At 36.4% G+C, this 27,846-nt stretch overlaps 4 protein-coding genes and 1 pseudogene across 8 annotated transcripts; 3 read left to right on the top strand and 2 right to left on the bottom strand.

The window, feature by feature from the left end:
* The first annotated feature begins 880 nt into the window (after positions 1-880).
* Positions 881-8,071, top strand: LOC111809397 (putative esterase/lipase HI_0193). The gene is made up of 13 exons (XM_023695849.1): positions 881-1,311; positions 2,720-2,851; positions 3,001-3,027; positions 3,579-3,666; positions 4,225-4,268; positions 4,635-4,733; positions 5,217-5,274; positions 5,389-5,441; positions 5,704-5,805; positions 6,078-6,143; positions 7,167-7,288; positions 7,389-7,560; positions 7,708-8,071. The coding sequence occupies exons 1-13, from the start codon at positions 955-957 to the stop codon at positions 7,774-7,776; spliced, it is 1,389 nt and encodes a 462-aa protein (XP_023551617.1). The 5' UTR covers positions 881-954; the 3' UTR covers positions 7,777-8,071.
* Positions 8,072-8,744: 673 nt separating this feature from the next.
* LOC111808722 lies at positions 8,745-13,047 on the top strand. 2 transcript variants are annotated; one of them, XM_023694871.1, is made up of 4 exons: positions 8,745-9,234; positions 9,981-10,106; positions 11,506-11,654; positions 12,066-13,047. In XM_023694871.1, the coding sequence occupies exons 1-4, from the start codon at positions 8,967-8,969 to the stop codon at positions 12,741-12,743; spliced, it is 1,221 nt and encodes a 406-aa protein (XP_023550639.1). In that variant the 5' UTR covers positions 8,745-8,966; the 3' UTR covers positions 12,744-13,047. The 2 variants fall into 2 exon arrangements, with proteins under 2 accessions (XP_023550639.1, XP_023550640.1); XM_023694872.1 differs by lacking the exon at positions 9,981-10,106 and having other exon boundaries at positions 8,751-9,234.
* A 513-nt stretch (positions 13,048-13,560) lies between these two features.
* LOC111809278 (ethylene-responsive transcription factor ERF020) lies at positions 13,561-14,282 on the bottom strand. The gene has a single exon (XM_023695720.1). The coding sequence runs from the start codon at positions 14,130-14,132 to the stop codon at positions 13,704-13,706; it is 429 nt and encodes a 142-aa protein (XP_023551488.1). The 5' UTR covers positions 14,133-14,282; the 3' UTR covers positions 13,561-13,703.
* Positions 14,283-15,539: 1,257 nt separating this feature from the next.
* Positions 15,540-23,088, top strand: LOC111808485. Of its 4 annotated transcripts, XR_002817084.1 has the most exons (11): positions 15,540-15,872; positions 16,133-16,171; positions 16,759-16,885; positions 17,248-17,309; positions 18,077-18,144; positions 19,488-19,537; positions 19,810-19,879; positions 20,501-20,624; positions 21,036-21,152; positions 22,625-22,822; positions 22,911-23,088. XR_002817084.1 is itself a non-coding variant. In XM_023694487.1 (10 exons), the coding sequence occupies exons 1-10, from the start codon at positions 15,570-15,572 to the stop codon at positions 22,721-22,723; spliced, it is 1,059 nt and encodes a 352-aa protein (XP_023550255.1). In that variant the 5' UTR covers positions 15,540-15,569; the 3' UTR covers positions 22,724-22,873. The 4 variants fall into 4 exon arrangements, 1 of the variants encoding a protein (XP_023550255.1); XM_023694487.1 differs by lacking the exon at positions 22,911-23,088 and having other exon boundaries at positions 22,625-22,873; XR_002817085.1 differs by lacking the exons at positions 15,540-15,872; positions 16,133-16,171; positions 22,911-23,088 and having other exon boundaries at positions 16,795-16,885; positions 16,958-19,185; positions 19,488-20,624; positions 22,625-22,873.
* LOC111808486 lies at positions 21,706-27,813 on the bottom strand (annotated as a pseudogene).
* Positions 27,814-27,846: the final 33 nt, after the last annotated feature.

The following is a 27,846-nucleotide window of genomic DNA, read 5'->3' on the forward strand; positions in this document are numbered from 1 at the left end:
AAAATTAATTTCTTTTCTTACTAAAATTTAAGGTTATTTGGTACTCCGATTTTGCTTTATAGTTTTTAACTTAGGGATTAACTGTTAAGACATATCTGTTTTTTTTAGCCTTGTTTTTCAGAATTTATTTTTATTTCATTATATCCCAATTTTGAATTTAAAGTTTTAAAATGCATTTAAAATATAAAAACACGCAATAAATCCTACGTAAAAATACGAATGACAATACTATATATCGAGGTATTCTTGGCAATGATGTTGATGACATTTTATTGTGATTAAAATGTTGTGTATAAATTGTACGATAAAAAAACACACAATAATACTTCAAAAGTATGTTCAATATTTAACTTGCTTTAGTACAACAGGATTAATAACCACTTTACACAATAAGGTTTATTTTATAGTTAAGAAATAGAAGTCGTAAAACTAAAGATCGAGACTGGATGGGAAGAAGTTAATTTAGCTTAATTTAGCTTGAATCAATCCTTCATCGTTTTCAAGTCCTGTGCTACCGTGTCGGGAGTGGGAGTTGTATTCTCCATAAGCATCCAAGTATTTTTTACCGGCGGAAAAAGACCTCTCTCAAAATAGGGTGAGTTGTCGCCGAACACTTTCCAATTTAAGATTTCATCAAACCTTGAACCAACAACAAACAACCCTCGGTTTTGAGAGAGTTGCTTTGAAAAATAGTGACAACATGAGAGTTAAAGAAAATAATGAAAATAAACTTGAGAGGTGGATTTATAATATCTATTAAATACATAATAAAATTTTTAATAATTTATGGAACATTCTCCCTTACAAATTTAGGGGATCAGGTATAATTTAACCTTAATTTAGAAAAATGGTAAATCATAATTGTTGGCGGGCATTAGGCAACACCGTCTTTTGGTTGCGTTATGCGTACGTGTGAAACATGCCCCAGGCAAAGAGTCGCCCGCGCATCCCTGGATGGTCCAACTAACTAGGGACACCGCGTCAGAGAACCTTCCTCGTTCTTTCCGCCTCTCGTTTTCCCTTCCTCTTTTGTTCTTTCATTTTTCGTCATCCGTCCTCTGCACCAATTTCGCATACAATACCTGCACCTGCACCTACACGTTCCCCGGCCGGATCTTCCATCTCAAAAGGAAGTTCTCGGCTTATGCTTTACTTTTTATGTTCGTCTGCCTTGCAATGCCGATAGCTGCGAGTTTTGCGGCGACATTTTCGGGGTCCGTTGTTCAATTGGCCGAGACAAGCTCCAGGGTTCGTTTCGATCGCCGCATCAGTCGGCCTGCTAATCCGGCCACTTTCAACTGTCCTTTTCAGGTTTTTTTTTTTAATAATTATTATTCACATTGTTTCTTTCTTTACCGATTTTATAAAATTTAAACGGTAAATGCAAAAGAAAATATTGCAGATGAGTTTCCCCCCTTCTCCCTAGTTTTTAATACCGACGTCATAATTGCAACGCAATAATCGAAACCGTCCATATTTATTCGTTTTCTCTCTCACGGTCTGTCATACAACATGTCCAGCGGAAATGTCACTATCCCCCAAATGTACTAGTTGCCAATTTTTCTTACTCGGGTTATATGTTATCAAAGTCGTCGTTACCTTTTCACTTTTAGCTTATAACATTACTTTATTTAAAATTGTTTTCAACTTATTTACTAGCTCACATTTTGTAAAATATTCTCTCAAACGTGATATGAGACTTGGGCGTATGCCGATACTGTCCGCAAAGTCCGAATTTCACACGACTGACTTGTTCTCTGAATTAGAATAAGTGGCGCATAATCGTTTTTCAGCTACCGGAAGAGTGCAATTGTGATGTCTTAGTCTATTCTATGTATTCATCAATCAACTTAAAAGTTTAAACAAATAAATTAAATTATATCAATACTTTAACATCGAGGTTAACTTTATTATGTTAGGGAGTTATTTGTAGATAAGCTACAATCCCATTTTTATGATCTAGGCTACTATCATTTCACTTGCCACCACTCACCTTTACTCTCTTTTCTTCGGGCTACTATGATGTTTCGGCTTATTAGGTTTCTCTTGTCTGTCTATAGATTCGACAGTTGATTAAAAGGTTGACCGATTCGAAAATTTTCAGATCTACGTTTATTTTCAATTCTACAAAGTATTTCATCACTTAATACACCCTTCCTTGTCTCTTCCTTGTCTCTTGGAGTGGATGGTGTGTAGTACATGTCATTCTAAGGTCTTGCCAAAAGGAAGGGTCTTATCGATGAAAAATCATAAGTTGAATTGTCAAATCAAAATGAGGGTGTTATCATATAGGTTTGTGTAGTTAAGTTCACCGGTTGGAGATAAACGAACTTGAACCATTGACTTTTGCCACAAATCACCGCCTCTCGGGCGCCCAACTGGTTCTTCCAGAGAGATCAACATAGACAATAACTCGCTCCGAAGTCACGCCTAATTGCCTATTCGTCTTCCTACTTGAGGAAAGCATATCAGCTTTACCCTTTAATTTTTGTTAAAGCTTACATCCCCTAGAAACTTAATGTCTTCTCAGTCACTCAGACCACGTTGATTGAGTTTTTATTATTACCAAATGGTGTCAAAATGGTATCTCAATTGCTATTTATAGTTAACTTGTTACTTGAACAGAATTAATCTATGTTACAATTGTGGATGGCATGCCCAAGAAACTGTGTTTCAGGTTGGAAAATGATTAGTATGTGTTATATTGTGTTTTCTGCAGAATGGCATGCTCTTGCCCCGGCTTGCTTATGGTCACTCAAGGATTGCAGTTAAACCTTCATCTATCCGTGCAGCATTGTTGGATGAGACAGTTGCACATCAAAATCTCAGAAAAATGAATTCTGAAGTATTGGTATCTACTCTCCTCTAAGGCTTGCAAGGCTAATGCCATTGTCAGTCCGTGTTAAACTTTCTGTTGCTTTAATGCTCTTTAATATCAAAGAACATAAACTTTTACCTTTCTGTTTTTCATTTAACTTGGGCTATGATTCTTTTTCACAGGCATTTGATCTAGTTCAAGGAGCACTCGTAAGTTTTATGCATCCCTTTTACTCTTCATGGGCCTTGTATGTAGATATTTTCTTCATTTTTCATGTATGACTTTAGTGACAGGACTGACTAGTGAAATTTAGTTCTGACATTTGAGTTGGTCTGAGCCACCAGGTTGAACTTATTTTGTTTTTCTATCTTACATGTGGGATTCTTTGATCTTTCACTCTAACACATGCCAACAAAAATTTGGAAAATTGCAAATATTTACCTTTTCAAATCATAAACGTTCTGTAGAATTTCTGTCAGTTGGGTCTACTGAAGCTCTCACTCTCAATAAACAAGAGTACATCAAATATTTTAGAACTTCTTTTCTTTTCAGTAATCTTATAACCAATGTGCTTTAGTGTGTTTTCTTTTATATTTTTAAGAATCAGAGATTGTGCAAACTGCAAAGGTTCTGGTGCAATCTGATTTCCCTTTTTATGTATAAATAATTACCGAATATCAGGGAGATGAAGGTGTATGTATTGCTGTCACATGCTCTGTGGGATCTACTGTTAAATGGTGTTTCTCTATGATCTGAGCAGGTAAAGTGGAGTAATGTAATGGATAGATCACCTGATCCACCAACAGCAGTCTTTCTGCATGGAATTCTAGGCAGCAGAAAGAACTGGGGTATGTACTTAGATTTCTTGAGTTGTATTGAATATCTTTCTTAACCTGCCACATTGCTGAATAGCTAAGTGACATGGCGCCGGTGTTGATCTTTTGTCATGATAGATGGGTCGGTTTGATCACATAGTATTTAGCCACAGACTCACTTGATGTTCTCACAATGGCTTGACAATCAAACGAACTAAATAGGACAAGAGTTTGAAACCTTAAACGATAATTATCATTTGGAAGATTGCACTAAATAAAGCCTGATATCTTTGTATTTTAGGTCCACATGAATTATTGAATTAAGGGAATTAATTTACACCATCATGTTAGTTTAACGGTATAATTTTGCATCCACTTGCTAATTTTCCACATCCGTGAAAAAAGATATGCTGTAATCCTTGATGAGAATGTAGGAAGATGGTGGAAACTTGGACCGAGTGTTGTGTGTGTGTGTCGCACATGTAAAAGAATAGATATGAAATTTAGATGTGAAGATCATAACTCTATTTTTGGACTTTTGTAACTGTAGCTTTGATAGTTGGAGTGCTCACTTGATAGCTTATGCTACAGGAACCTTTGCTAGAAGATTGGCAAAAGAATTTCCAGCATGGCAGGTAACTTTTCTAATGGTGTGGGAGGATTGGGGATGGGGGGGCTACTTCTCTCTNAATATATTTCTTGGAGTGAAAAAGGTTGAAGCTACAACTTAAAGCATGTTTTAAATTTTCTTTTTTGTGTTTCTCACAAGACAATTTTTTTCATGCTTGCATTAGCGTTAAAAACCACACGGTAACGCCTAACTCATGCTTGAAGCTTGCTCAGTGTTCTTATATCTATCCAATTACTGTTCTCTCAATCTTTTGGTTGCATTTGTAAGTGTTAATATCTAAACACCATTGGCTGAAACTTAAGGAGTGCATCTTGGTTTTAAGTTTTAATGATGTTGAGCTTACATTCATTCATTTGTTGTTATTTTGCAGTTTCTTTTGGTGGATTTGCGATGTCATGGTGATTCAACCTTTACTACGAAGATGAGCCCTCACACTGTTTCTGCTACTGCTCTTGATGTATTGAAGCTGGTGCGTGGTCTTCGGACATTGCATAAAATAATTAATTATATTAATTTATGGAAAATTAGACCTCTTCATTTTGGTCTAAAAATATTTTTCTTATAATGCACATGCAATGCATTTGTGCATGTGTCTATGCATGGAAACAGTATTTTTTTTTTTTTTTTCTTTTTCATTTTACAGTGTCTATGTAGGAAAATGAGCGTTGGGATTGCTTGAATTTGTTAGTCTAATTATATATGAATGAATACGTTTGTAGCTAAATGATGTAATGTTTTGTGCCATCATCCCCTGCCTTGTATTTGGTATACAAAGAATTAAAACTAAGTGATTGACGATAGTATGTTGAACTTATATTTGGCTTCAATTGTCTAGTTTTCGATGAAATCATTTACATTTGCTCCTTCTCCTCGAGGACACTATATTCTTTATTTTAAGTGTGATGTAGAAAGATATACGACTGTTTTCTGAACTCCATTAATTGTTTATTAGGTCCGACAGCTGAAAATAACACCTCGAGTTCTAGTTGGACACAGCTTTGGAGGAAAAGGTATTTTATAACCTAACATGGAATGTACACTAACTCAATTTGACATGAAATCTTAGGAATTTTTCAAGTGCTAATGGTACTAGTGCTTACTGCACCTTAAAATTCTCTTTGCAGTTGTCTTGAGTATGGTAGAACAGGCTGCTAAACCTCTTGCTCGGCCAGTGCGAGTAGGTTCTTTCCTACTGACTACTCTCCCTTTTAAACTTAATACGTAGGTATTGGGAATTTGGAAATGCTCTAATCACAGAAAGAAATTTAGAGAAGTCATTAATTAATGTTCTATTCTGGAGTGGAAGGTAATTAAATGCTATAAATATGTTCATACGTGGAAGCTTTTTCCTCAAAGAATCGAAGTAGAGCTTGTGTTCTTTCTCTTTATGTTCCCTCCTTTTCATAATGTTTATTTTCTTTTTTTCTTTCTTTCTGTAGGTTTGGGTTCTCGATGCCACTCCTGGTATAGTTCGACCTGGTGGAGATGGAGAGGACCATCCTGAAAAATTAATATCCTTCCTAAGTATGCTGCGAAATGAGGTAAAATGGCAGTGTACTTTTTTATCCCCTTCGTTTCTCTCACTCTCTTTTGGCTGGGGGGAAGGAAACGGCCCCACTGGTTGGTTTTGTTTATCTTTTTATTTTAGCATTTGAACCACTCTAATATTCTTGCTACAATTGCCTCGTGGTGCTAATTGTTTTGTTTTATATTATAATATCCACATTCCAATATCTTCATCGGGAGATTCCACTATATATTTTTCACGCTTTCTTTTGTTCTTCCACTTCATATACATATATTTGGGTGACAGGTATCCTCAAAGCAGGATGTCGTGAATGCTCTTGTTCAACATGGATTTTCTAAGGATGTCGCACAGGTATATGATTTTTCTCTTAAACTGTTTAGTCGAGCAATTTCTTCGAGCTTGTATAGCATTCGAAGATGTCTTTTGGGGGTCTGGTGTTTAGCAGCTTTTTTTAGCATCTGTTATACGAAGACGTCATTCATTATTTGGATGTTTATTTTGATTCAGTCTCTCTCTTAAATATTTAGTCAACTTTGCAACTATTCCCCTATTTATTGTTGAATTTCTTCCGTTAATGTTTCTACTTGTGGACAAGTCTTGGTTGGGGAACATGTTTGTAATAGGCCAAGCCCACCGCTAGCAGATATTGTCCTCTTTGGGCTTTCCTTTTCAGGCTTCCCCTTAAGGTTTTAAAACGCATCTACTAGAGAGAGGTTTCCACACCCTTATAGGGAACGTTTCGTTCCCCTCTCCAACCAATATGAGATGTCACAATCCACCCCTTAGGGGCCTAGCGTCATCGCTGGCGTACTTAGTGTCTGGCTTTGATACCAAAATGACACAACCCAAAATTCGAAACTTAGGAATCAAGGGTGAGACCACCATACTATGCAATGAAAACACGTATAAAAGAAAGAAGGAAGAAAGTTTCACGGTAAAACTTTAGCGATTAGAACTTTTTTAAAAAAAGAAGACAAATGTTTATGTAGTGCATGAAATACGTAGGGGGTATTTATTAGGGGTACAAAATGTATGAGAGAACAAGTCAGAGCTCGACACCCGATTGTAAGTTTTGTGGATAATGTAATTGAATCGGACATCAAACTTAAAGATCATTTTGTAAGAGATGTCTTATTTCCTAATTCAAGGAAGTGCCCCTTAGGAAATTGCTAAACGCTGTTTGTGTTTTTCACAATTTTTTTGCTTTGGTTTGTGACTTCAGCGTTCTTGATATTCAGTTTGCTGCAGTAGGTGTTTATCAATCCTGCTTATAACCCTAACTAACCTTGTTATGTAATATATCAATATCATTTTTTTTTTATAAGATATCAATCCTGCTTTTGGTTTGAGATTGAACTTTCCATCGTTTCACAGTGGGTGGTTACTAACCTTCGACCTATTGGGCCTCGTGGTTCATCATCATCTGGCTTTTCATGGGCGTTTGATCTCAAGGGCATTGCTGAAATGTATAAGTCCTATGAAGAGACAGATTTATGGTAGTTACTTTAGATACTTTTTGTTTATGACATTCTTTTTTAAATGCTTGGAGTTTGATCACCCAAGTAGACTCCACAATCTCGTACGACTGTTTTGTAGGAAAATTGTGGAAGATGTTCCCCGTGGTGTGCATATCAGTTTCTTGAAAGCTGAAAGAAGCTTGCACCGATGGGCACTTGAAGACATTCGGAGAATTCATGCTGCAGAGAAACTGGCCGTTGAGGAGGGAGGTGGGGTTGAAATGCATGTCCTTGAGGATGCGGGTCATTGGGTATGGTTTTTCTTTTTAACTATAACCTTTGTGATGCTTCGTCCAAGCCACATTTAATTGATTCGGTTTATCTTAACGGATGATTTGGAAGTGGATTTACTCGTTGTTTTGGAGGAGGCATCTCATGCATGCTTTTTGTATGAACAGGTGCATGCTGATAACCCAGATGGACTCTTTCGGATCTTGTCATCCTCCTTCAAAAGACTCAGAACTTGAGGCAAGAAAGGCATTGTTGGTTGATATCTCAATTCCCAATTCATATAGGCAAGCATAGGAACATAATTTTGTTTTATCTGTTGCACATAACAGTTTTGCCTTGTGGTTTCATTCTCGTAACCCCAAGCTTTGTTTAGCTTTACATGTCTCTGCCGTTTCCATAAAAGCTAGTGGATTTGTTTATGATGAATACGCTGATGATGTTCCACGTTGGCTGGGCTTCTTCACTTTCCAATCTTCTTTGCGTATTTACAACATATGAAGCTTAAATGTTGCCTCCTATATTAGAGCGCCACTCATTTTTATTTTTTGTGACAAGATTATTTTTCCATATATTATAATTAAAATAAATCAATATATTAATTTACTAATTAACAAGTTCTATATAGCTAACTTATGTTTATTGAAATGTGAAAATTTTAATTTATTTTATCTATTCAACCGCGATTGTTCAACATTTAAAAAAAATGATCATAATTAATTTCTCTCAAAGTTTTCTATATTTTAATTACGTATTAATATAATGTTCTAAGACAAAACGTCTTCTTTTACAATAAGTTAGTATTTCAAATTAAAAATGAGTTTTGATGCTATATTAAAAGAAAAGTTCACAATTGTTTTAAATGTTAACTAACATGTAAAACTAATGTTTTAATATAAGATTAATTTATAATAAAAAAAACCCATTAAATTATTAAAAACACAAAAAATGTTACATATATTAAAATAATATATAAGTTATTTAAAGATAGAAGAATATTGTTATAAAAAAAACATTGTTTTAAAACCTTACAATTTGGTAATACAAAGACGAATATTATAAAATTTGAAAAAATAAATATAATTATTTAAAGATGTGTGAGACACCTTGGAAAATTTGATGATTTCCAAAAATAAAGAGTGGGTTCTCGTAACAGGCGGGGAACATTAAGTCCGCTAAATTATGGCATCTTCGGTCTGTGTTTCTCTACATCTCCTTTTCATTCACTCTCTCTCTCTCTCTCTCTCTCTCTCTCTCTCTGCCTTCACCTTAACTGTTAGCTGCTGATTGTTTGGCTTTCTATCTTCAATATATATCGCCTTAATATTCTCTCCTTTTCTCTTTTCTCCACATCTCTACTGTTCTCGGGTGGATTGGATCATCCTTTCCGACGCTTCTATCTAATTTCCCGGCCAAATTCGTTTCCGATATGGATCTCTTTGCTGTAAATGTCAAGAACACCGCCACTCCTCCACCGCCCTTCTCACTCAAACACTCCTTTCCCGACAGACCCATTTCTTGCTCTTTGGCGAAGCCTTCGAGGAGATTTTCTTGTTCACATCCCTTTGGCGCTCAACTTCTCCGCCTGCTTGAGATCCGAGTATTCAGGCCCAGGATTTGCTCTCCCGTTTCTGTCTCTCGCTCCTTTCTGGTGAGAGCGATTGCGAAGAAGAATCAAGACAATTCTCCGTCTCCTGGTACTTATTTTCTTCCAGAATTCTTCGTTTCTTGGGGTTTGTTCGTCCCCAATTTCCTTCTGTTCTTGTTTGTTTAGGTTCTTTCACGTCATGGCTTCCGGATTTCTTTTGACATTCCATGGCCTTTTGCTCTGCTTGGTTATGATTGCTGGAAAGTATGATATAGTATTGATTGCAGAATCGTCTAAGTAAGCTCGAAACCTAAAATCAGGACATGACCTTTGGTAGCATCATGCTTCTCGGAGTTTCGGTACAGTTATGTAATACCAGCTTAGGACGAGCAAGTTTTCCTAATTAACATCATACGTTTTAGTTGCCCAGCTGCCAAATAAGCCCCTTGGTTATGCATGGTACTCGGTACTTTCTTCTGTTCTCGGGAGTCTTTTCCCCTTTGTAACTTGCTTTTGTATACTGGCCATCATAGTGTGTGGATCCTTCATTATTACCATTATCTTCAATTCTTCTCATTTTATGTGCTGTGTTGTTAAACTAATCCATTTCCCGAACTACCTTATTTTTTCCTCTTTAAAATGATATTTTGGTTGGAAAATCTTTTGTTTTTGGCATGTTTTCTTGCGGGGTTCCCTACTCATTAATGTAATTAAAGAGTTGGGATATGATCCATGTTGGAAAATATTTAAGAACGATCAACTAAATGATAAAAGTCTTGTTTCTAGTAAGGTATTGTGGGGCTATGCACATTAGTTATAGAAAGTAAGCCGAAGGTTAATATATAAGTCAGACAGGCTCAAACTTAATCAATGCTAGTCAGAAGACATACACACCACCCTCAAGGCTGCAGGTGCGCGCATCCACAAAGATTGTATTGAGTGCTTCACGGCATGCTCCCCAATTCGTAACTATATACTATGGTGAGGAACCTTTATATTTTCACAGATGTGCCTATTTGGTATGGGTGTTTAGTTGTGAAAGCTTGTATATCTGCATTTAGAGGTAAATGAAGTCACTGAATTGTAGCTAATGAGAATAATAGTGGTCAAACGATTGTGATGAATCGACATGGACAAACATGCCCATCAACTAACAACCATCCACAGTCCACAGTCTTTGAATAGGTCTTTCCACACTCGAGTTTTGCCCCATGAAATTCATTCCTGAAAATTTCCTCTTCTTTCTGGTTCTTGTTGCTGGATCAATTTTGTTAGAAATTCCTGCGAAGAATATTTGATTTTCCCAATAAGATTAGTATGATGTCGTATCAATCTTCGAAAAAGTGTTGTATTTTGAGAGGAGGATGCTCTTGTCACTATAGCACTTAAAGACGAGATTCTTGTTTTGGAATTTTTCTTTGTGCATACCTCACTTCTCTTACAATCTCCATATTACTTATTACTCTGCTTGTTGTATTATTTTACTTTCTCTATCATAAGTCTGTTAAAAAATCTGGCGAGACTTCGCTCTTCTGGACAAGTGCCTATGGAAATTGGATGTTAGGGGATTTTTTTTTTCTTTTCTTAACTTTTCATTTTTCAATCTAAAAATTGGTTGTTTGGCCCACTGGTGTGCTCATCCTGTTTGCTGCTTACAGTTTTGAGTTCCAGTCACATATCGTTCAAAGTTCAAAATCTAAAATTATACATCGTACTCCTTATAGATGGTTAGTCTTTGGTATTGTTTTTCGTCCCTCCATGCTTCTAATGCCATTTATACATTTGCTATGTTTTTATCCTCTGTGGCTCTGCACATGTCGAGGACAATCAACTTCTTCCTTTTTCTTTCTTTTTTTTATTTTTATTTTTATTATGTTCTACATGTGCTTTTTCCGCTCACTGCCTTAAGCTAACTGTTCTCAAAGATTTGTGTTTCTGCCTTCAACAATTGCTTGGAATTAAGGAATCATAGAAACATTGCAAGCCAATACTTCAACTGACCTCCGAAAAGTTATAAAAGGAGGAAAATACGTTGTTTAGTGGTATATCTTAGTAGATGTTACTTCAGTGTTATGTTGGAGATAGCTATAGATTCGTGGGACTTCTCTATGTGAAAAAAGGAAGGTTTGGTAACTGAAAAAGAACAAGCTTCTCCACTTTATGAAAGTTAGGTACCGCCATCCCCTTGGAGAGGCTCTGGATGTTTTAAATTAAAGTGAACTGTTTCAGGGATCGTAGGTAGCTTCTCCTTATGAATATCATTCTAATATTATCATCTGTACTATTTGAGCTATTTTTTATCCTCCATGTTAATAGGACTCCTCTTACTATGTCTACCATGATAAATATCATTTTTTTTGTTTTGATTTCTTAAGTGCAGAAAATGGAGATCACTCAGTTCCTGGAGACGACGCTAAATCAAACAATATTTCTGATGGCAGCAAAAGTAATGAAACTTCTTCCAAGAAAGCGCATCATATTAATTTGGACTGGCGAGAATTCAGAGCAAACTTATTCTCTCGCGAGCAGGTGATTTCTCATTCTTCTTTTTAAATCAAAATTGATCACACTCCTTATTAAGAAAGAGGTATAATTTTGTAATTATGAGATACCACGTCTCTAAGTTTTTACTCAGGGTAGAAACCCGCTCATATATGGCTAAAGTTGTATTGCAAAGTTCTGTCAAAGAGGTGTGAGAGCAAAAGCGATCTGAGTTCTCTAGTTTCAATTTTTTCTCCTGTTGGGTCCCGGTCCCCTGCTTTGTTTTATTTGTTTTTTGTCCTGCTTTCTATTATGGGTGTCCGACTGGAAGTGCTATTTGTCGTCTTATTCTAGTATTATTATCGGATTGCTGAAGAACATGATCTCAAACAAAACAAGTTCAATGAAAGAAATGTAAACTCCAGTGCAACTATTTTTTGTGGTGTGAATATTTTGCAGGCAGAAAAGGTCGAAGCTGACATGGACATCCAGAGTGAAAATGCTCACGAGTCTAAGACTCTCGGCCTGAAGTGGGCACATCCTATTCCTGTACCTGAGACTGGCTGTGTCCTTGTTGCCACAGAGAAGTTGGATGGTGTTCGCACTTTTGAGCGAACAGTCATCCTTCTCCTCAGATCTGGAAGCAGACATCCTCAGGAGGGGCCGTTCGGGGTTGTGATTAACCGCCCACTCCACAAAAAGATCAAGCACATGAAACCAACCAATCTTGACTTAGCAACTACGTTTTCTGATTGCTCCCTACACTTTGGGGGGCCTCTTGAGGCGAGCATGTTTTTGCTGAAAACAGGAGAAAAATCAAAACTACATGGGTTTGAAGAAGTGATCCCAGGCCTCTGCTTTGGCGCTCGAAACAGCCTCGATGAAGCTGCAGTGCTGGTGAAGAAGGGAATCCTTAAACCTCAGGACTTCAGATTCTTTGTGGGTTATGCTGGGTGGCAACTGGATCAATTGAGGGAGGAAATTGAATCAGATTACTGGTATGTGGCAGCTTGTAGCTCAAATCTAATCTGTGGAGGCGCATCAGATTCCTCATCAGAGGGACTGTGGGAGGAGATATTGCAATTGATGGGCGGTGACTATTCAGAGTTGAGCAGAAAGCCTAAGCAAGATATGTAGTTTTCTATATGAAGGAACATTAAAAATCTCTGAAGCTGAAGGTTAATCAAAGTTGAAGCCATAAAAGCTGAAAGCCAAATGTACAGAAGTTAGCTGGCTTTTGAAATTTAGCAGACTTCATCTCTTTCTCTAAGGACAACAACGATCTCTTATAATACCTACTTATAAATGTAATTTATGTAGAGACAGTATTGTGTTGTGTTCACATTTGCTTGATCGATTCAAAATAGCTTTAGAATGTGTCTATGTCTGATATTAATTCAAACTTTTACCGTACGGCGCATGGCCAGGGCTGCCAACGTAATACTCATCCCCTTTTGTTATAAATGCAACTCCCACTTTTGAAGGTTGAATTTTGTTCGTATTCACACGCCAAGTCAAGTCTTGGCGTCGCCCTCCACCTCCCCTCACCGTCCATTTCCTTCCTCCCCCACCCGCCCACTCTCTTTCACTTCTCCTTTCTAAACCCTATTACAAATGATATCAGAATTAGACACCGGACGGTGTGCTAGCGATGCTGGCCCCAATTGAGGTGGATTGTGAGATCCCACCTCTCGGTTGGAGAGGGAAACAAAATATTTCTTTTAAAGGTGTGGAAACCAGCCCCGAGTAAGGTGGAGTGTGAGATCCCACATCTCATTTGGAGAGTGAAATAAAACATTTTTTTTTTTTTTTAAGTGTGTAAATCTCTCACTAAGAGAGAGATGGGGAGGCTAACCATGAGGATTACATAAATACTTGCCNCTTCCTAGGATACGACCACAATTTTCAATGTATTTTTATTTAATTAATATATACAATTAAATCAGTAGTGTTGACTCTAAACCATCGAAAGTTGGAAAGCCTGGCTGACCCCGGCAGCACTCTGATGGAAAGTTGATCGCTACTTGATACATATCGTATTCGTCCCATCCCAGCCGTTGATTCGAGGACGCGCTGATTTCGTCATCAAATTAACACTCACAGATAATCTTCAACGGAAAGATCTTGATCATTTGGCGCCGTATAGTTCTGAAATGTCCCTGCCCCGCCGCTGCTGCCCCGGTCAGGCAAGTTGTTGCATATATACTGTGCGTCGACAGCCATGGCGGCGTCGGAGGCTGCCTTCTGAATGGAGCCAGGCGACATGTCGTCTCGGATAAGAAGGTGGTTGGTCAAGGGCAGCACCGTCGGCGGGAAGTTGAGGTGGTCCAGGTTTGAGGGTCTTCTCAGGCAATAATATGCGACATCGTGAGCCACGGCGGCGGCCTCCGGCGACGAGTAAGAACCTAACCACAGCCGTTCTTGGCTGCCCGGAACTCGGATCTCCGACACCCACTTCCCCCACTTACGCCGCCGTACGCCCTTGTATTTCTTCGTGTCACAGGAACTGGTGGAGTTGGAAGCCATATTTGAGTGGTTGACTGTTTATTATTGGATTAAGCTGGAGTTTGAGCCGATGGGAAAGACGAAGAAAGATTTTGGGTTTTGGGGTTTTTATAGGTTGAAATCCAAGAGGAAAGTCAATTTCAATATATTAATTAAATATTATCGGGTCAAAATTTTCAGTCACAATTGGGAGGAAGGTTGACATTCAAACTTTGGACACGTGCTAATTCCTTAACCATTCAACTGCATTCATAATATTGCCTCTCTTCTTCTTTTTCTTGTTTATATTATCAGAAAAATATATTTGCACCTTGGCTCTTCTATTTTATCCTTTTACTGCTTATATTATATTTTTACAGCTTGCTTTAATTTTAGGTTAATGATATTTTGCCCAGTGACTATGCTACACGTGTAAGGATGTTTCTCCACGTCATTGCTTTCGTCACTATGCTTTGTGTGTTTCATTTTGTGCTTTATTAATTTAATTATTTTATCTTAAATTTAAAAACAAAGTTAAGTACTTTCCAGATTTTCTTTTTAACAGTAGAGTTGTGTATTTTGAAGAGTAATAAGTTCAATAAGTTGCTGTAAATATTTTTACTTTTACTGCGTTGAAAGTATTCTGGAGTGATTTAAAATTTGTTGTAGAGCACATGAAATGTTTAATTAATTACGTGAAAAAACAGGTGCTCAAAAATACATACAGAGATATGATATAATTAATGTGATAGAAAAGTGAATTTGTCAGAGTTAATGGGCACATCTGCAAATTGTAAAGAAATGTCGGCCTCCAACTCCAAGTTTCCCATACAAGTGGGCCGTTCATAGACCGAGGCACTAAATAAACTGACTATATATATAATTGGTCAATTATATTTAATGCACGTGGTAGAAAGATAATAGAAGGAATAATAATTATTAAATTTTACAGCAATTTTAAACTTAAATTTAAGAAGTTTTGTAATTTTTTCATCGTACCTGTCGTTTTACTTCCTCCAAGTGTGAAATTGTAAATGGAAACCAAAATAAAATTAAATAAAACCAAATAAAATCACTGAAAGTGTACAGATTAATTAAATAAAATGAATTGATGTGTGAAAATTGGAAATTTTGGTGTGGAAGCTTTTGTTGTTCTTTTTATACATTTTTCCGCCTACCGACATCTATACCTTTTTGTTCAATTTTTGTTATTTAATAAAATAAAATAAAATCCATTTTTATTATTTTAAAACCTGTTATAAACTATTTCCGTTGGTGTACTCTCTGTATAGATAACGAAGGTATAAATAGTAAAATAAGATGAAAATAAAAGTATAGGATTAAAATATTATTTTAACCTAAAATGTATTTGCCTTCAAAAAGTGAAAAAGAGGAGGGAAAAGATATATATGTATATATATATTAGTTAGCACAAAAGAGTAGGGCAGTTGGAGGTTTGAAGCCAAACAGGCGATTAGAATGTCATCGTTTTCTTTCACTACTCCATATTATTCCTCTCTGCAAATCCTTCTTTCCGATCGCAGCTTCAACCAAGCAACCACATCCGTCCTTCTGAATCGGAATCTCTTTCCGATTTCATCAAAATTTTTGAGAATTTCTTCACGCAGACACAGGTTTCACGCAAACTCTGTTCGCTCAGGTGCTGAAACTGAAGAACCTCGAGCTCAGCATTCGCCCGAAAGTAATGCAGTTTCGAGCAATGGAAGCAAGCTTTCTACAAGTTTTCTATCTTATCTCTGTCCTTTGCTCAAGATTTTCGCTGTGAGTAAATTGTATATATATATATATATATATATATATATAAACTTGCGCATTTACATGCTTTTCAATTAGCGTTTCCGACGAAGCTGACTTGATTAATTGTCATTGATATCCACCGAAAGAGTCTAAGAACTGTCGCGTGTTACTTCTAATCTTCATTTCATTTCTTCGCCCATAGAACAGGATCCTTTTCTCTCATTTCATTTAACTTTACCTTCTCATGTTAATAATCTCCATCTTCATTTTTTTTTGAATTGTAGGGAGGAGATCCTTCGAGAGAGAGGAATTTTACTTTGGAGGCAATAATTTTTCGCTCTTTACTCTCTGGATTGTTTTTTTCGTTCAATGCGTTTCCTTATTTTTGTGTTTCGCCGGTATTTTTACAATCATTGTTGTTATCTTCTTTTCATAGTTACTTCTACCATACGTAATTTCTTTCTGGAACATATTGTAGACTGATACAGATCTTGTTATGGTTCTAAGATTATATATTATATCAATGCAAATAAATAGAACTGACAGCTTTACACGGTAGACCTACGACTACTTTGTGACTGTTTATTACTTAATCGCACAGAGATGTCAGACTGATATACTCACATAGGGTTAACTAGATGTAGCATATCCGTTCTTCAATATTATTCTAACATGCCTACATTATGTTCTGTCATTGGAATCCCAAGCTTTCCCAAACGCTTTAGATTCTAGCATCACCAACAATTTAACCTAATAACTGCTAATATTTTTCTGGTCAGGACAATGTTAATATTTTTTTCACCTTTTTATTTGTTGCTACACGCGTTTTCCTGCATTGCTCAATCATGCTACTCTGAATAGCTTGCTAGTATCCTTCTATGACATCTCTCATCTTGTTGCTATAGAGCAGGTAGCCACATCTTCCTTATCTACATTGGCTAGGCTTCCATGGGGCTCAAGAACGTTGTCGGATAGTTCTCAAAGCAATAGGAATATTAATTTGGAGCCTCTGTTGCCTTTGCAACTCTATGAATTTGGTAATGTCTGTTTTTAACTTTGCAGTTATCTTATGTCGGAAGCCAAAATAATATTACCTTCTGATATCTCAGGGTTTAATTTTTATGGAATTCAATGTTGATAGAAAGCAGAGATTATATTGAATAAAATATATTTTACTCAAGAAGGAGGATGATTTTTGTGAAGTTTACAAGGAAGATATCCAGAGTCAAAGTGGCTTTATGAATTGGTTACAATAAGGAGTGCAGTTTTGAAATATACTGTCGTGGAATTTTTGAAAGAAGTTGTGTTGTACGCTACTCCAAGTTTTCTCCGGAGCAGTTAATCTTAGCTATTGAATAGCAGTATTTACAAGTTTTCTCATTTCAAATCTTGTCGGCAGAGGCATGCCCCTTTTGCAGGAGGGTTCGAGAGGCCTTAACTGAACTGGATCTTTTAGTAGAGGTATGAAATAAAATTGGTCGACTTAGTTTTTGTTGCATCAATATCTCATGGCTAAATTTTAATAACATTTGAGCTGTTAACTTTATTGCCATTTCTAGTCCGTTTTAAACTGCTTTAAATCACCCTGATATCTACAAAAGATTTATTCCATGCAAATGGATTTGATTTAGCTTTGATTTTGACTGTTTTCTTTGAATATCGGGTTGATCTCAAGCTTTTACTTGACTTCAATGGATCGAAAAGATACATAAAAACTGGTTTTGATTGCTTCCTGTAGCTCAATGACTAAATTTTTTCTGTATCAAGTTTCTCTATTTCCACTTCTTACAACCAGCCTTCTGATTGCTTTTACTTCTAAAAGAAATTCCTTAATTCCTATCATTGATGTTGTATATGTTATGTGTGACCATCTGATACAATCTAATTTGAGAAGGTTAAGTGGCTGCGTATGTTCTCTTCTATACTGCCATCAGTTTTATAATGGTCTATCATATTATTCGACTGATGATAAACATTCAGGAAGTTTTTGGAAGTTGCATTTTAGCTAGTTTTCTCCATTAGAAGGAACGAATTTCATCTTTCGAGGTACTCCATCTAAACTGTCTTATAGAAAGAATGAAATTTAATTGACTTCAATATTGATCCCTGTTAACTTCGGCCAAACTATGACTTTTTGTTTGCTTCGAATGTTTAGTCCACTTAATGCTTTGCATCAAACTATTAACTGAATGTATTAGCTGTTCAAAACTTACCGGCATATTATGCAGGTTTATCCTTGTCCTAAGGGTTCTATTAGACATCGGGACATAGTTAAGAAATGTGGTGGCAAAGAGCAGTACGTGGTTCTTTCTATTTAGTCCATATTTCAGTTTATTCAAGATCATTTTAAGGTGCCATAAAGAATGAATGGAGTCTGATAAAAGGTGTATTAATTTGTCAAATATAAAAATTAATCAGTTGTGTTTTTCTTTCCGACCTACAAATGTACAGTTTGAAAGAAACCACCTTTAATCTGTCAAATGGCCAAAGGATTACTTGTAAGCCCAAATGCCTTTGAAGTCACGAGTTTAATTATAGCAGCCACCTACTAGGGTTTTAGCATTGCTACGAGTTCTCTAATACTGAGCATTGCATGGCGAAGCAATTGTCCAATTTGACTAGTTCATGTATTGTTGGCTTTGACAACAGTTATAAAATATAGTTCTTTTATTAAAAAAAAAAAAACATTTTATTAGTTTGTGGTTTGGAGTTATATGCCAAGGACATTTTCTGTTAATAATTTTGTTAGCTTCTGTTAGCCGGGATTCATATTTCTAAATAATAAGATTCTTTAATGAAAATAGATTTTGTAAATATATATATCTTTTTTGGGTTTATTATGAAAAAGAAAAATGGTTTTGCAAGGTCATCTTGTAGATTGAGACTTTTTAGATAAGGTGCTTTGGAAGAAGGGTTTGGTTGTAAATGGAGAGGTCGGATCATTGGCTAGGTGGTCTTCAGCCGCTTGTCTCTTAGAATCTTATAAGGATCTTTCTCTGTTGACCTTGTTAAAGGTGTAGCATCAACCAGAGGGGAAGTATATGACTGACCCTTAGGGGGAGGCTGGAGTAAAGATGAATTGACTCCTAGGATGATAGGTGCACAATTTTAATTGGAACCTTAATGTCTGCCAAGAAATGCTTTTGGGATGCTTGGTTCAAGATCATTCATATGATCAAAGAAAAAACTAAGTTCAGTGAGTTTTTTCATTTATGCTCGAGAATATAGAGCAACTACTAATGTGCACAATTTCAATAGGCAGGTGGAAATGTTTTGGAGAATGTGGTAAGGCCTTGATTTAGGACTTCCAGTTAGAATGATATAGAAGAATTTTCAGGTAAAAAATAAGGACTGCTATGAAATCGCTTTTAGCTAATTTTTTGGCTTATGCTAATGCTTTTGCAATTATACACCTTTTTAATAAGAAGAAATGGTTCCATTATACCACTTCATTTACCAATCTTAGCCAACAAAATATACACCTTTTTGTGAGGTCCTTCAATTGTGGAGGCATGGTTTTATTCTGCGACTTTATTTTGGATTTTAACCAACCATAAAATAGCATAAGAAGTAATGACATGCTTTTATTTCTCTAAACATATGTCACTTCATCTTCTCAATTAAGACTTGTAAATGCAGGTTTCCTTTTCTTATTGATCCAAATACCAGTACTTCAATGTATGAAAGTGGTAAGTGATTAAGCCTCCTATTGTTATAGTATCCACATTCCCCAACTTTTCTAATGCTTTATTGCTTTAATTCACGTTTTTTGTTGTGATCGTTCATGTTTTGCATGTGTAGAATAGTGTATATCAACTCATGCGTTCTGAAACGCAAGTATCCTCCAATTGAGATACAAAATCTTTCATCCAATTTTCTTCTTATCTTTCACTTTCCTTGGCCAGCTTCCGTGCTATTTGATTATTCTATTACATGCATGTGTTCTATATTTTGCTTATAGGTGATATCGTGAAATACCTCTTTCATCAGTATGGAAATGGTAGAAACCCCTCAACGGGGCTTTTAGAAAGGTAACTGGACGTCTTAACCTTTTTGTTATTGAGATTCTTATAGTTGTTTGGGAGAACAAGTTTGAAAGCTGTTTGACTTGTTAATTTTGGTAATTGTTTATGTTCTTAATTCTTTCATTTTTTCTCACTGGTCTATCAAAATAATAATAATAATAATAATGGTAATTATGTTCTTAATTACCGGTACTAATGTGATCTTACCGACACTAATGCATTGGATCCAAATACAGTAGTTAAGCATGTTGTTTGAGATAGAGTAGTGCTAGTTAGGGAAGTACGTGGCTCCCTTCATAACATGCAAAACCATTTTAGCTGTACTACCTGCGGCGTTCTTCCTTTTTTTTTTTTTTTCCTTCTTTTTTTTGGTGTTGTGTACATAGCAGCATGAATCGAATCAAACATTTCCCAGCTGCAAGAGGTTGCTGTGTGGCTCTTTTTAGCTCTAAAAATAAACAGCGTCGTAAACCCATGTTAATTCTCACAATCTTTAACATGCATCAGAAAGAAAGAGTTATCTGATATCACGGATGTTTTGTGCGGTGTGCAGACCTATAATCTTTTCCTCCTGCTTCGGCTTCTGCTTCTTCTTTCCTTCGTGATCTAAATATTTGTTTTATGTAGTACATTGTTTACGGGGTGGATGCCAACAATTCTTAGGGCTGGTAGAGGAATGACATTGTGGGGAAAGGCCTCGACAGACCCACCGCCAAAAAAGTTGGAACTTTTCTCATACGAAAACAATCCGGTACAGTGATGAGCTATCCTCCCTATATTACACATGCCTGTGGTGTGTTTATCTCACCTTTTCAATTTCATTTATAACCTCAGTTAAAGACTAGGCTGCTGAGATAACCGTCATTAGCAGCTAAATTACTCTGCTTTGATTGTTCTTGTATGTCAGTTTGCTTAATCTGGTGGTCTGTTATTAGTAGTTAGGGTCTGTTAGGTCGGAAGTTTGCAACCAAATAGCAGTTGGTTTTTGGGTTAGTACACTGCCTAAATATGCCCCGAGTCTCCAGATAAGCAGCACGATAATTTTCCATTCTAAGAATGTGAATGGATCAATGCGTGCTGACAATTATTAGGAGTGTGAACTTTAGTATTTTGTTATACTTCTGATGTATTGAGGTAAAATAAATATTGCTCATCCTTCCAGTATGCTCGAATTGTGCGCGAGGCATTATGTGAGTTGGAGCTTCCTTACATCCTTCATAACGTGGGAGAAGGATCTCTACGGACAAAGCTACTTCTTGACGTTTCCGGATCAAAAGAGGTTCGCTACTGACTGCACAACCCACATTACTGTTTACTATGATAATTATGGATTTATGGTTCCGTCTGAATGAATTTCTGCATGCTCTTGAGGTCATGTTGTTATTTACTACAGTACTATTTACTATGGTAGTTTTCTTTCCCATGTGTTGTCAACCTCAGCCTCAACTTCAAACTTTTTCTTCCAAGTTTCAACTACCCTTTTTTTGCAACCCAGAGAGACTTTATTTGTCGTAAAGCCAGTCGATCATTTACTAGCTTGGAAATTCCCTGTTCTGCATAAGAAATTCCTTTAAACCTCCATTTATTTTGTATTCCAACCAGTTTTCTTTGAAACCGAAAAAATCCATTTGCACCCCTTTTTTTGGGGGTGTAGAAATCATTTCCCACTGCCTCGAATTCCTCCTCCTCTTCCAACGATATGAACACAACCCTCCAGAGGCCTCTTTCACACTTTCGTAATCAATTTTTATGGGCATGGGTGGCGGATTTTTTTTATGGAAAACCGAGATTGCTTGGTCATAAAAATTTCCACGAAGAGTACACATGTATTTCAGTAAACATGAATTTTTCATTGAGACATTTGAACAGCTACAAGCTTAGTAACATCCTATTAAAAAACATGGCAACATATCATACCATTTCACTCAATTTGAGCAAACTCATTCTTTCTCCACCCACCTACTATCAAGCTGTTCTTTTTTAATATCTGGTTCTGCTTATCCGTAGGAACCGACACTGCCTCCGTGTTTGAAATCTTCAGTTCACCCACTGTGTTGCAGTTTCATCCCCAAGCATAACCGAACTTTCTTTGAAACCTAAAAACCAAATAAAGCATAAGTGAAGGGTAAAAATATAACTTTTTGAAAACAATTAGAAACAATTAGAAATTAAACTCAAACTTTAAGAGTAAAAATGTAACATTTTGAAACCGAGGCACCAAATGAAAATTAAACACAAAGTTTGAAGGTAAAAATGTAACTTTTTGAAGCCTAGGAACCAAATAGAGATTAAACTCAAACATCAACGGTAAAAATGTAATCTTTCGATACCTTTCATTTTGAAACCTAGGAACCAAATAGAAATTGAACTTAAATCTAAAAGTTAAAAAATGTAACTTTTTGAAACTTATGATGAAAATTAAACTCAAACTTCAAGGGTAGAAGAAGTAATTGCAAGAAAACTAGAGGACAAAAAGAGAATTTTTCGTTAAAAATATAAAAGAATGTAAAAAAATGCATGGTTAAGGAGAGATGATAAAAGTGTTAATGAGATTTACAGAATCGGCGGATCCAGATGGATCAATCAAGATAATCCTTGTTATGGGGAGCCTTCTGTTGGATTTCTTGTTGATCTTGTGTTGTATGATTTATGTGTTACGTTTATTCCTATCGTTTATGTACATTGCACATTGACTGTTATCTCTCCCTTGTCTACACACTATTAATTAAATATCGAAATCCTAAATATCAGGTACCCTACTTTATTGATCCCAATACTGGTATTGAAACTGGCAACTACAAGCAGATTTTGTCTCATATATTCCAGACGTATTCTGCAGCTACCCTATAGCCTTGATGTCTGATACCATTAAATTTTTTACCCATGAAGCAACAGAAGACTTTGTTAAACATGCTTTTAAGGCTGTAGGATACTCTTTTATAAACTAAGGTATTCACTGTATCCTAAAATTATCATATCCTAAGTCCCTATTGATGAATATGTCTAATGTATTATTATGTTACATAACCAACAAAAGAGCTTAGATGCTAGATGGACCAATATCTCCAATCAGATCCCCTATCAACCAAGGAGTTATGAGGGTGAAAATGTAGAGGCAAGGAATTAAGAGCTTAGATGCTAGATGGACCAATATCTCCAATCAGATCCCCTATCAACCAAGGAATTATCATATCCTAAGTCCCTATTGATGAATATGTCTAATGTATTATTATGTTGCATAATCAACAAAAGAGCTTAGATGCTAGATGGACCAATATCTCCAATCAGATCCCCTATCAACCAAGGAGTTATGAGGGTGAAAATATAGAGGCGAGGCATACTTGCTCCTAATATTATGATCAGTTCATAATATAATTTAATGAAACATTACATTATTTTCAATATTAAAATTACTTGTTTGACGAGCTCGTCATGAGCCGAGTGCCAATGTTGCCAAGGCTAGATGATTGCGCCTCACCTCAACAAATTTCTGATGAAATTGCTGAAATTTTCCAGCCTTGATTGCTTCTCGGATTGATCGAAAGAATCCTAGATAATGATGAGTGTTATGTCTGCAATAAGGTGAGAATTATTACTGTGAGAATGAAGATTGAGACAACTAAGTATATTTCAGGTAGTGAAATGTTCATACAACTCCTGCAGTATCTGAGCCAGCATTTCATAGACATTTAGCAAGTGATTTGAACAGTTAACACAAAAATTTGTCAGGGGCCATCCAACATTTTATCAGAGGGGTTGCCTTATATGTCTGTCTGTCTATATATATATTAACAAAAGTGATATTTAGACAAAACTAGTTTGATTGACAAACGACAATTACAAAATGCTCTTCTAGGGGCCAGAGAACTCACAATAATATTACAAAAAGGATCATAAAGTCTGCATTAATAGTGATGATTATTAAACCCAAACTTAGTCACAAGCTACAAAAATTTAGGCTTACTAAAACCATAAACCAACGTAGCCTTAAATGTTTAGGTTCCATAAAATATTAAAAATATGTATTTCCAGCTTCCACAGGGTGGAGACGAAATCCAACCAAAAGTCAAAACAAGACGCATGCTTCATGCAACTCTTGGTCAAATTGAGGTACACTTAAGTTGGTCAAGCAACTTGATCTAAAAGATTGAAAAACTATACCTGGAAGTCCAAGCCCACAGATCATGCGGGGCATTTCCTCTGGTAAAACATCCTGTGCAAGGAATGAAAGAATTGCAAGTAGTACATTTCCTTTTCGCTTACAAAACACATGCGGGAAAATGTGTAATAAAAGTGGACATGAGGCAACACAGCTTTGGATAGAGCTACTTAGAATACAGAGAGTGAAGATAGAAAAGAAAGGATACGGAAAGTGACGCAGAGAAGGAGAGAGAAGCAAAGGGATATGGATGTAATGAGAATCACAGTGAAGTTGCCTTTTTATTTGTCTTTGAAAAAAAATTCATCAAGGGCCATGAACGTAAAGAGAATAGAAAAAACTTCAAAAAAAAAAAAAAAAAAAACCAAACTCCGACAGATTGTTAACAGAGGACTACACAAACAAATCCAACTTGCTACTCTTAAGCTTCAAAGTTCAACTCATCAACTAGTATGGTTCACATGCAAAACATCCACGTTCTCAGTTGGTGCAGAAAAAGGATGGCAATGTTCCAAAAGACAAACCTGACAGCATTACAAGCAAAATCCTTACCGTAATGGCATCAAGAAGGGCAGGACGCTCATCCGTGCTCTCTCCAAGCCCAAAACCTCCAATCCAGTAACCTACCAAAAATTGTTTGTTCAAACTGAGAAATCAGAATAAGCGGCCGGAAACTATGATAGAAATGATCAATTTAACTGAACAAAAGGCAACGGGAAAACAATCATTCCTTACATGCTAGATAGGGTCGAGGAACACAAATATTGACATTCTGTTCAAAATTTTATTTGTTATGTTAATGGCTATTAAGAACTTTGATAGTCTAGACAAATTCTGCAAGAAGCTAGAAATTGATATAACACAAAATTAGCTCTACAGCAATTAATTCTTGAACTAATTACCACTGTTTCACCTTATATACAAAGAACAAGTTATTGAACCTGATACATAACGCTTAACCACCTCCGCAGCACATCTTTGACGTTCTTCTACATCATTGCCTCCAACAATAGCTCCAAAAACAGCTCCACCTGTCTTCATTATAATAATAAGTTACTTGTTTCAAATCACTCTTGGCATGATTGGGAAAAGAAAAAAAATATAAAAAGGACCAAACCTACACATAAAGACTAAATACTATCACTACACCATGAGTCATGACAGCATTCCCATATTGCTTTTGCATTAATGAGTCAACAACAGCCATATGACTCTTATCAGAAAAGGCAACAGTCATATGACTTAGATACACTCTAAAAATCTTAAGAATATCTCTTCATAAGAAAAATTTATATACAACCTATAAATTCTGCTGCATGTATATGGCCCAATACTCTTGATTTGAGGGCATTTTGAAAGCTATTAAAATGATACTCTGGAAGCACTGAACAGCTATCTCATGCCATAATACCCAGAAACAACAAAGCTATTAAAATGTTTCATTTGTGCATTTGTTAACAACCACTTCTAAAATACTAGTGGGAAACCACAATCCAATCGTTACCCATAGGCACCTAGTCTAGGGAACTTTAGGCACCTAGTCTAGGGAACTTTAGGCACCTAACCCTTTTACACTTGAGAATCTATACCTAAAATATGCAAGTAAAAGCCTGTCCAATCAATCACTCTAGTATTTAGATTTTGGAAAATCTCTGATGATCACCTACCATGAACAAGTGTTTAAAGAAATCCACCAAACTTTTTCACAACAGTCTTATCTGATAGAATTATGTCATTTCTATCAATTTAAAAGGGACCAGAATTCCCCTCCTTTGGTCAGCTTGCTCTGGAAATTTTGGCCTACTTTCTGCTCGTTCATGAATTTTCCTATCTAAGCACTATGATGCTATAAATTTCCCAATAGAATTGCACAACCAGATGCTTTTTGACTGCTGCTTTTCCCAACTTATTTTCTCTCTATGGGCCTAGCCACTTGTTGAAGTTTAAAACACACAACACACTTCGAAAGAGCAATTATGTACTGCTTATCTAAATGCTTAGAAATAATGCTCATTGACCTACATTTCTCAACATTACACATCTAGCAGAGTTCAAATCCAGACAAGATGCTGATATATAAAAGGGGCATCCTAGCGTTCTTACTGAGTTCATTGTGATGCATTCATCCAGCCATTTCACAGTTCGATCCACTGATGTTTTATTCCTTTTATCTGAAACCCACGATGGTACTTCATCAGCCAAGGAGGCCCAAATGTCTGGTTTCATGCACGAAATCATTTCAATTTACGCAACAGGTCTAATCTACAATTACAAAGCGAACTTAGAAACTAGTTTTCCAAATTATATACTAAAGATGGATAGCCAAAGTTGATGCAACAAGTAGTGAGATTCCATTACCGAACGATGACCCCTAGTAGTCTCAAAAGATGCTCCAAACTTATTGGTAGCATCACATTTTGGAAGGCACTGAACAGAGTCCCTTGCTACAGCTGCAAATCCATATTCATGTAAACCAAGTAAATGCTATAGCCCTCCAATACTTGATATTGTTTTTGATGAATGACCTTCTATGCTGTGATTTAAATGATAAAAAAGTCAATGTGACTAACATCAAACCAATATCAATTAAAAACAACTATCTTCATGTTATACTTGAAATATTTTTTTTCTACCGGACTTGTTTGTTAACTACACAGTGAAGGACAGCCAATTTTTTAATACAAGATGGAATCATGAAAATCTAAGCCGATATTTTGGATGAGAACTGTAACAGGAGCATAAAGTGCCTAAAGAAAAACAGCCACCAACATCGAGAACGACGTAGAGAATCAATTAATGTACCTACTACCTGTACAAAAATGAACTCATCTGATAAATCTAAAGAGAGAACTAAATTTTCATTACAGCATGTCATCTAAAAGTTAAAAATTTATTTATGTACGGAAGTTGAATCGAGGACCAAAGATAGATAAAAGCAATGGATTCCACAAATTTATTGACTGTTCTTTCACGCATACAAATGATTATAAATAAAAAAATCCATAGATAAGCTGTGTAAGAAGAGCCTAGAGCATAAATCGCAACATCATAAATTAGTCGTTGCATCATTAACTCAGCCGTTCAGATAGTTAAGAATCACAGCGACATAATTATCATTCCAACTTCCATGATTACACGCTCTACATCCATCGCCAGTAATCGTCCTTTCATATGACATATTCCCCTAGAAAAATCCAAAAGGTACCGCGCGATTATTTCCAAGTACGAACTTCTTATCTCATGCTTTAGCCAGTCCTATTCTCATGATTGTAGAATAGTTTCTAGTCCAGGAATCGTCCTCGCAGACAAACAATCTTAAGCTAGACGAGAACGAATAAATGAAAAGAAAATCCATGCAACAAAGTAGAGAGAGACACTCCAATTAAGAAACACAGTGAACGCGAATGAAGTGAGTGATCAGTACATCGAACGCAAATCGAATTAAAATGAAACGATTGAATGCAGCTGAAGGCGTAGGGATTGTGTAGAATACTTACAAGTGAAGAGGACTGAATTGGAGGAGGTGAGAATCAGGCGAAGGGAGAGAGGGAAGAAGATCAGGAGAGCTGAAATTAGGCAGTCCTTTGCGAGTAGAGAGAAGTAACGCGGGAGTCTCCATGGCGGAAGCGCAGTGGACGAGCTGTAGAAATCCGGTGCGCGCCTTGCCGTTGCCCCATGCCTTCACCGCGAATTTCATTCTCTCTAAATAGAGACAAAAGCTTTGGCGCTCAATTCTGTTTGAAATGTTGAACTCCTTTTATATATGGACGCCACTTTTCAGCCACTTTTCAGCCACTTCAGCCCTCGCCTCCCC

The sequence above is a fragment of the Cucurbita pepo genome, chromosome LG13 (genome assembly GCF_002806865.2).
Source record: "Cucurbita pepo subsp. pepo cultivar mu-cu-16 chromosome LG13, ASM280686v2, whole genome shotgun sequence".
In the NCBI taxonomy this organism is placed as follows: Eukaryota; Viridiplantae; Streptophyta; class Magnoliopsida; order Cucurbitales; family Cucurbitaceae; genus Cucurbita; species Cucurbita pepo.